The sequence below is a fragment of the Leguminivora glycinivorella genome, chromosome 16, assembly GCF_023078275.1.
Source record: "Leguminivora glycinivorella isolate SPB_JAAS2020 chromosome 16, LegGlyc_1.1, whole genome shotgun sequence".
Classification (NCBI taxonomy): Eukaryota; Metazoa; Arthropoda; class Insecta; order Lepidoptera; family Tortricidae; genus Leguminivora; species Leguminivora glycinivorella.
Window position 1 is genome coordinate 7,495,342 of NC_062986.1, and position 9,268 is coordinate 7,504,609.

Below are 9,268 nucleotides of genomic sequence, written 5' to 3' on the forward strand. Positions count from 1 at the left end.
TCAAGTGAGAACGTTCCGGATCCGGACCAAGACTTCTGACACTTTTCCCAAAAATTCCATGATCATGTGATGCTTGCTATCGAACATTGTAAAGTCAAATGTTCTATTGTGATCTATTCCTTTAATCAGGTCCAAAATATGCATAATTAGTTACTATCCGTAGCAGCCGAAATCCTCCTCGAGGTCACGTAATATTGGCCAACAACGATTTTTCTTGCGCGTACGCAAGTTATGGGAACACACGGCCGGGACGCGGATCGCATTCCGAGGCGAAATGAATCTATCGCCAGAACAATAGTTTCAATAAATTTACGATAACGGCGAACACGTCCTTGCCGATACATTGCAACGGGGCACTTTATAGCACAGACTTATAACGTTTACACAGAGTATAACAGAAATGGCTATTAACAGAAAAAAGTTAAGGATCGAAAAAGTTTATTTATAAATGCAACTTTGGAGTTTTATATTTACATACCAATAGCTTGGTAGATGCAAAATAAATACTCATTACAATTGTAAAACTGAAACTGCGTGTCGTGCGAAGCGTAATAATGAACCTTTTAGTAACTTACGAAGTACGACGTTCATAACTAGGTATGTTCTAAATTATATATGATAAATGTAATAGTTTTAAAGTAAATATGGATATAATTGTCTTCGGTTACCGCGATAGTTACTCATGAAATAAAACTATGGAAACGGATTAAATCGGGTATAATCCGTTTCCATAGTTTTATTTCATAAATATGGATACATATAGGGATAGGACTGAGATAACAAAGTAAAATAAACCATACATTTTTATTTTATAAGTAAGCATAGGTACTAAATTGCTATGCACAAACTGAAATAGATATCATACACTAAAGAAAAAGCGAGTTTATATATAGTAGTGTTACTACTTAAAAAAACAAATCAAAAAATATTTAATAATTCGCTATGCTATGCACAATTCACTTTATATCTTTGGCAATTTGGTACCTATGCTAGTATTCAATAATTTTACAAATTACGATCGGATTATAGAATATATCACGATACGGCACGCAATATTCAGCGGCGTTTTATTAGTGAGTGAAGAATCTTTGCTCGACTACTCGTGAATTTAGTCAATCGCCTATTCATGACGTTTTATTGCAACGAATAATAGGCCACAATCAAACACAAATTATTGGCCAAGATGTTTCCATGCGGACTCCGTACTTTTTTTATAGGTCTACTTTTGTGATTTTTAACCTTACCATCGTGAATAAAGATCCTTATTTCACGTACACCAATTACGTAAAAATTTAAAAACGATTCATTTTTAATTAAAACAATATGTGACCCAGTGGAAGAGACACTTTTTTCATACAAAAGTTATGTCCACTGGGTCACTGCTCGAAACAAAGTTATAAAATGTATATTTATTATGTAACGGTACGGTGCTCTATTTGTTACTAAATGAGAGTAAAACGACATGAATATAAACGAATATATATTTAATTGATTAATCTGTCCTCCGTTTGGTATATGACAACCTCTACTGAAATGCCTGCATTTCCGTAATGTACTACTGAACAAAATTACCATTGTAAAATTTAATTTTATTTGCGTATATCGTCAAAATTTTATAGATCTGTATTAGGTTAGGTTGGTCAGTCCTGTCCTGGATAGAAATAGCTCGAAGAATAGGTCTAGTGTTATGTAGGGCTTCCCATTTCCCAGTGACCCCAGTGATGCGTAGAATTACTTCCAAATCATTGATGGTGCCATGGCGGTAGTCGGCCGGCGCTTTTGACACATGAGAGGCCATGTCGACCCAGCAGATCCACGCCTTTGCCTTAGAGCATAGTGAGTTTTAAGACTTACCTTACAAGACCCTTGGACACAGATGGCTCGGAGACCAGGTCTGGTGCAGGGCGTCCCATCTGCCACCAAGGCCAGGGAAGCGTAGAAGTGCTTCCCAAGAGGTCTGCAGTTCAGGGTGCATGGAGAATCGCCTGGTAACAAACAAGGAGTAAGACGTACATTATGTTAAGCACACTTATTTACAGGTGTAGACATACAGGTTGTCCCTTAACCAAGTAAACCAACGCCAAAATTAAAAGGGGTAATAGGACATCTAATATTATTAATAGCTAATCATATTACGCGAATTTGACCTTCATCAAAGTGTCATGGTTTTTGTGACATTGGCCCAAAGACGATGACGGCATTTCCTCGTTGTAATCTTGAAACGTTGTGCGAGGAAGCTGCCAGTTTGGTCACCAGTAAAGTTAGAGGTTGCGCACACGGGCGACTTTTCGGGGCGACTTTTTTGTCGCGACCATGGGCTAGTATGAAAGTGCGCTCACGAAGCGACGCAACTTTTCATACAAATACGTAAATCGCCGAGCAACTTTGTCGCCCGTGGGCGCGCACCCTTATGCTAAAGATATTTTGAAGACTCCAGAGCATTTTTTTTTTTTTTCTTGCCCAACATTCATGGTAAGTAATATCCTCTTACTTTGTTAACCTTTCAAGTAAAGTTAGAACGTGGAATTTTGCAGTCACGAAAAAGTGAATCAGAGTATTAACGAGGTATTTTACATAAATACAATTGGTATCGAAGATTGGTGCCGGAATCGTGCGTTTGGAGAGACCGTTGGATTGCGAAACCGAATTAATGTAACTGCTTGAAACAGAGAAAAAGTCCTATTCCTAGCCAAGTGACTGTGTCTCGTGAGAGTCGTGATAATGAGGGGGCACACTGACATTATATTATCCCGCCAGGCGGCGCCTGTGCAAGTGTCTAGGCATGTTGTCATTCATATGTGAGACAGAGAAAAACTATCTTCTCGCTCTCACGTATCTTATACTTTTAAACGAGCAATTCTTGTATATTTATTTATTTATTTATATATATATTTATTTACACTGACGATCTCCGAAACCGCTCTAACGATTTCGCAGAAATTTGTTATGTGGGGGTTTTTGGGGGTGAAAAATCGGTCTAACTTATCCTTAGGTCCCGGAAAACGCGAATTTTCGAGTTTTCATGCGTTTTTCTTCGCGCGCCATCTCGTGTGCAGTAGTTGTACTGTTAAGATAGAATTCTTTCGGTCGATGTAAGTACTATTTATTGCAAACACTAGATGGCGACACAGGTCAAGGCTAAAACGAATAGAAAATACACTATTTGAGTTTTTGTGGCGAAATGCGCGCCATCTCGTGTGGAGTAGTTGTGTTGTTAAGGCTGAGAATTCTTTCGCTCGATGTAGGTACTATTCATTTTTGAACTAGATGGCGACACATGTCAAGGATACGACAGAACCGAGCGAAGCTCGGTTGCCCAGATATTGAAATTCTTTATCTGTGAAATAGACTAGTGAGGTGGCGCCATCTGTCATAACCTTTGAGTGTGCCTCCTCATTCGTGGAGAAGGTCAATCCTAGAAAGGTCAATACATTACAGATGTAGTGCAAAATGTTTTCCTTGTACTTCTTGTACTGAGAGTGATTGAAATAACACACTTTCGTTAATTTCCGTGAAAATGCGAATGAAAAGAATTTCTTACTACCTACATTTGTAATTAAATTTATTTTCGTTTGACGTAACAATTATGCCAATTCGTTATTCAATAGAGTGGGTACTTGACTACCATTCAAATCAGCTCCATGTGCCAGAGATTTTGACTAGATTCCGGATCACCATTTCGATTGATACTCGTCAGATTGACAATCTTCATACTAAGAATCTTACCTAAATTTTTTGGCGCCACCTATTAATTAATATCATAACTACACTGATGATACAACTAGGGAACAATCATACACGAAAGAAAAACGAAATAAAAAAAACGATGACGAATGATATCTATTTCAATTTACACTGATGATGCCTAAAAATTTTTTTTTTTTTTTCAAAATGACTATTGACGTTATATATTTCTTTATTTTAATAAAGAAAAATATAATTTAAATTAAAAAAGAAATATATAATTTGTTCTTAAAAAATATAAAACGCAAAATATTTGGAGAAAATTTGATTTGTGCCACTTTTTTATGCCTAAAAGGCGCACAAACAATTACACACAAACAGCGCCATCTAGTTTTATCCCTAAAAGGCCCATACATTTCAGTACACTTTTTTGTATGGGCTTTGTCAGTCCCGGTATATATCGTCCTTGATACTCGTACCGTACTTGACCTATGCTACGAGTAAGTTGAGTGTGCTACTTGTCACAAGATGTCGCTAGTATTAACATGTGACGGGGGCGGGCGTAATATAATGAACCCGAGTCGATTAAATAACAGAGGCAGCATGTGAATTATGGACAGCTTAGATGAACGAACTTACAATAATAATAAAAAGAAAAACTAAATACTTTTGAAAAAATTGTTAAGAAAATTATAATCACGTCAATAAGTAAAAAAAAAAAACAAGAATACTACCAAAGAGGATCAAGTATTATAAAGAGTTACTGTCAAAGTAAAATGTGTAATCACAGTGCATAGACTGCCATCTTTCGGCACAAGCTTAAAACTTCTGAACCTCAGTTTTGACAATTTGGCCCATATTCTTAGCGTGATATGTGTTAAAATGTCAAATATTAATATTAGCGCCATCTAGCCGAGCGTTCCTCAAAAGTGTAACGCCATCTAGGCTACCGTACCATTTTCTCTAGGGCTTTGAGGTACGTTTTTTTCTTAGACTTTATCCGTCTATACGGAGTTACATATGTGACATATGTCTTTGCAAATACTGACCGTCTATGTATGGGACCCAGGTGTAAAACCGCCCTCGGAAAGGACGATGATCATAAGCAGAACACTGCTCCGCTCGCATATCCGACGAACTTGCGACCCCAGCGTGACATGGCTGCAACAAAGCATTTCGTGTTAACGTGGCCATTCAATAATCTTAAGACGATACAGGAGGGGTCAATTCTCCATACAAACGCTCTCGACTATTTCCTGCCTGGTTTTTGAAGATAGAGCAATGGTTTCTTCAACACAGATTATTACCATTTTTATCTGTGTCGGACCGTTTTGATTTTTTTGATATTCTTATTTTTAAAGACGCTAGAGCCCATCAAAAATTTCCAAAAACGGCCATATTGATTATGGCGTAAAAAAAGTGTGGTATTCAAACTTGGTATCAATTATCCAAAAAAACTAAACGGTCCGACACAGATTATTTTATTTATATTCAGATTCTCAAATTTCGACGATTGAATAAGTTTTGAAGGAGGAAACAGTCGAGAACGGAACCTCGATTTTCTTTTCTATGTCGATCTTTTAACTGAGATGTTTAGAATGATAAATCTAGTTAATAACACTAGTATATTTAACTAAAATTCCCAAACTGAAAGGGGGGGCTCCTTTCCAATTTAGCTTATCCACGTGGATAAGACATCTGTTTCACACTGACATACTTGCTAAAGCGTGACGGATGCTTTATCCCTAAAATTGGCAGCATGATACGCCGTGTAGCGTCTTAAGATAAAGTACGTTACTGAGTTAGTAAGATCATTTCTAATTGAAAAATTGTCAATCAGGCATATTACAATTCGCTTAAGGTAAAATACCCCATAATGGACGGTGATGCCATTATGGACAAAAAAACACAAATCCTTAAAAATAAGTATCTAAAATACGTTTCTAAAAACTGACGGCTATGTACCATAAACTCGTTGTAGAGCTGTTTAATTTTGAAGTTTTAATTAATTCGGTTATTTCTGAAGGATTTGGAGACAAGATAAAATTCACCAGTTTACTGAAAAAAATATCAAGACGAATTCTTAGTAATGTTGCTAAGAGAGATGAGTTCGTGTATAAAATAATAAAAAAATAACGCACGGTGTAATCTTGAATGCGTTTTACTTACTGCATTAAGCATGATATAAGGTATAAAACATACTAGTTTGTTGCTCCAAAGATATAAAGAAATTATGTTATTTTGCAAGTGTCCATTACTGGACCCGAAAAACTGCCTACCTCCTATGATGGACAAGGAACAATTTACAAAACCAAAATTTACAAGAAACAATCCTATGTTAAAATAACCCAAACTAATTGTATTTATGGTGTATAAAATTGACTCATTGCGTATCAGTTGGCTTTAAAAGTAAAATTTTAAACTTATTTCACTGTCCATAATGGGGGATCCATTACTGGAGAACTGCCGTCTATAATTGGAGAAAAAACACTTAGTTTTAATTTGTTAACTATGAAGAAACCAATAGGAATATCTATTCTGCAATACGCTTGAAATGTAGAAGAAGGATAGGACATTCAAGATTTAACACGCTTGGCGGTAGAATTTTTACATTTATCAGTGAAATATCAAAAACCTTATGGACATTCAATAAGATAATCGCCAAATGGATAATGGATATTCGCCAACAAACTGGTTCCAGTTTGGCGAAAAGAAAAAATGTAATATAGTCATAAGTTTTTTTGAAATAAATAAATAAAAAATAAAAAAATAAGACACTGGCTCCAGATACCACTGTCTGAGTGGGTCTTGATTTGATTGTTCTCTAAAGGTACGTTTTCCCTTTAGTGTTCAGGGTACCCACGTAGCCAAATGGCACACACGCTCACGAAACTCTAACGAAAGGAAACGGTCGTAGATTTCTATCTCTATCGTTCTTCCGTATCGGCGCGACAGAGCCAGACTGCCTTTCGCTTTCGTTTCGCGTCGCAGAAATGCCATCCGGCTACGGCACCAGTTCTGAGCGATCATTCGTTCGTTAGAATAAAACTATGGAAACGGATTATACCGCGTATAATGAATTTACAATTCAGCCCGACGTTTCGAACATTTCATGAGTACAGTCGAGTTCATAAATATGTGTACATTTCTTCACCTTAACTCTGCAATAAGGCGAAATGTACAGATATTTATGGACTCGACTGTACCTAACTATCGCGGTAACGGATATTGTGAACCGTTTTCGTGAAGTGATCGATAGGTATATTAAAGAAAATCTACTACTTCTAATACTAACTGTACAGGTGCTTCAAGCTGTATTAAAAGCTATTAAACGAAACAATAGTAATTTACATTTGTAATTCAATCGTCGTTGGTAATCAAGGGCTTTTAGTCGACTTATCAGGCTTCGAGCCACGACGAACAAATCATTACGTTTTTATTGCCGTGCCTGGAAATGTTCCGTGAATGAGTTTTGTGTTTATTATACGTTTTATCGATGCTTTTGTGTCAGAGGAAATGAATTTATTAGCATATTTCTATTAAAATAGGTGCGTTATCTAAGAAAACATGTAACCTATAATACCTACAATATTTTCACAACTTGGGAGTATCAGGATCATAATCATAAAGTACAAAATCTACCAACACGAGGTTAATAAAAAGGCGATTTGACAGCATGATGGCCTTAAAGTCAATAGGTCTAAAGGCCTGGAAATCTGCCATCCAGAACAAAATGGTTAACGAAGGTCACAACCACATGACATGCTGACCACTCAGAACTGAAGAGAACGAAGCAAGAAGGGATGCGCCAAGCTGTGTTTCGCATTATCAACCGACGTGACTCGGCTTCGACCGGGTATTAATCACTCTATCTATTAAACGTACATATTAGGATATTAGGGACAGACAGACATATATCAGAAAGCGGATTTTGATTTATACCTACTATATAGTGATTTAAAGCTGAATTTACACCTGCATGTTATTGCTGCAAGTTTTGAAACAAAGTATTTGGGAGAAAGAGATGCAGATATTTGCCACTCACTCTTACACATAGTTGCATCTCAAAACTTCAGCTCAATAGTTCACTGTATCCTCAACGTTTGATCAGCGGGCCGATTTTTGAGTCTCACGTGTTCGAATTCAGAAAATTGTCACTGAAAATAATAAGCAGGTCACCGTTTTCAACCGGTATTTTAGTGACAAAATCGCGTATGCGAGAATCAAAAATCGCCCTCCAGAATTGTAAATTCAGTCAGCACTTACAGCCATATTGCACTGGTGGTATCTCCTCGCGACCCCCACACAGTCAGCTTGAGTTTGCCTGGATACTGGCACGGTCGGGGCTGGAAGCGTCGCGTTATTGGGTCCTGGCCTGAAACAAATACGATATTCAATGAAACCAGTGGTCTACTTAGATATATGATTGAGACATTTGAGACCTAATTTTGTGCTAAGCAGACGTAAGTGTCTCAAAAAGTCAAGTATTTTGGCTGATGGTGAAAATTCACCGTTAATTTTCAATCCTCTTTCTCGTTCAATTGTTCTGTTTCAACTATGTCCTGGAATATTATGAAAAACTCGAGTTTTTAATCCCCGACGTAAAAACGACGGGGTGTTATAAGTTTGACGTATCTGTCTGTCTGTGGTATGTAGGTTGCGAAAGGATGAACCGATTTAGATTTCGTATTTTTTGTGTTTGAAAGCTGAATAGTCAGAAGTCTTCCTAGCCATATCTGATGAAAATGTGGTTATCCCCTATGGGTCTTTTTTTTTTTTAATCTTTCTTATTTTTGGACAGAGAGTGAGATTGCAACATCTCAATCTCTGAAATAAATTTAAGAAGTAGTTGTTACCCTAAAATAACCAAGCTCAAAAGACACAGTCACATTAAAAAAAGAAGTAGCAAGTTTCAATGAATAGTCACCATTCATTTAAAAGACTGATAAATCCGACCATTCTAATTACACCTTCACACTTCCTTTCAAAATAAGGACGAAATAAAACATGAGCGGTACCACAAAGCCTTCGTAATGAAATTAACGACGTAAGTTACAAATTGCCTCAAACGGTGTAATCTAATTTACTTCCAAAATCCTCGAGAATACGTTTAGGGTTCCGTATCCGATATTAAAATCAGAATCACGGCGTCATATGTATGATATATGGACCATCCAAAAATACATAACATTGATAGTTATAGGGTTTATAGCTACTTATACCCTGATCCAACAATCTACCAGAACTGTTGAAAGATTCAGAAAGAGTTCAAAGAATTGATCAAAAATCTTCATGGGCTTCATCTAAAAAAAGAAAAAATATTGGGGACACCTTACACAGATCAACTTAGCCCCAAACTAAGCAAAGCTTGTACTATGAGTCCTAAGCGACGATATACATACTTAAATAGATAAATACATACTTATATACATAGAAAACATCCATGACTCTGGAACAAATATCTGTGCTCATCACACAAAATAAATGCCCTTACCGGGATTCGAACCCAGGACCGCGGCTTAGCAGGCAGGGTCACTACCGACTGAGCCAAAAAATCTAAAAATCTAGCTCCTTTACATAAATC

The 9,268-nt window shown here is 36.9% G+C and overlaps 1 protein-coding gene across 3 annotated transcripts in view; it reads right to left on the reverse strand.

Moving 5' to 3' along the window:
* LOC125234396 (ADAMTS-like protein 4) overlaps positions 1-8,050 on the reverse strand; it is a 100,707-nt gene extending 92,657 nt beyond the window's left edge. For all 3 annotated transcript variants that reach the window (XM_048140620.1, XM_048140619.1, XM_048140621.1), the window contains exons 1-3: positions 7,951-8,050; positions 4,734-4,845; positions 1,855-1,985 (exon numbers count right to left, since the gene is read on the reverse strand). In XM_048140620.1, coding sequence (XP_047996577.1) covers positions 1,855-1,985; positions 4,734-4,845; positions 7,951-7,956 — 249 coding nt within the window. In that variant the 5' untranslated portion in view covers positions 7,957-8,050. The remainder of the gene's footprint in view (positions 1-1,854; positions 1,986-4,733; positions 4,846-7,950) is intronic.
* Between the last annotated feature and the right edge of the window lie 1,218 nt (positions 8,051-9,268).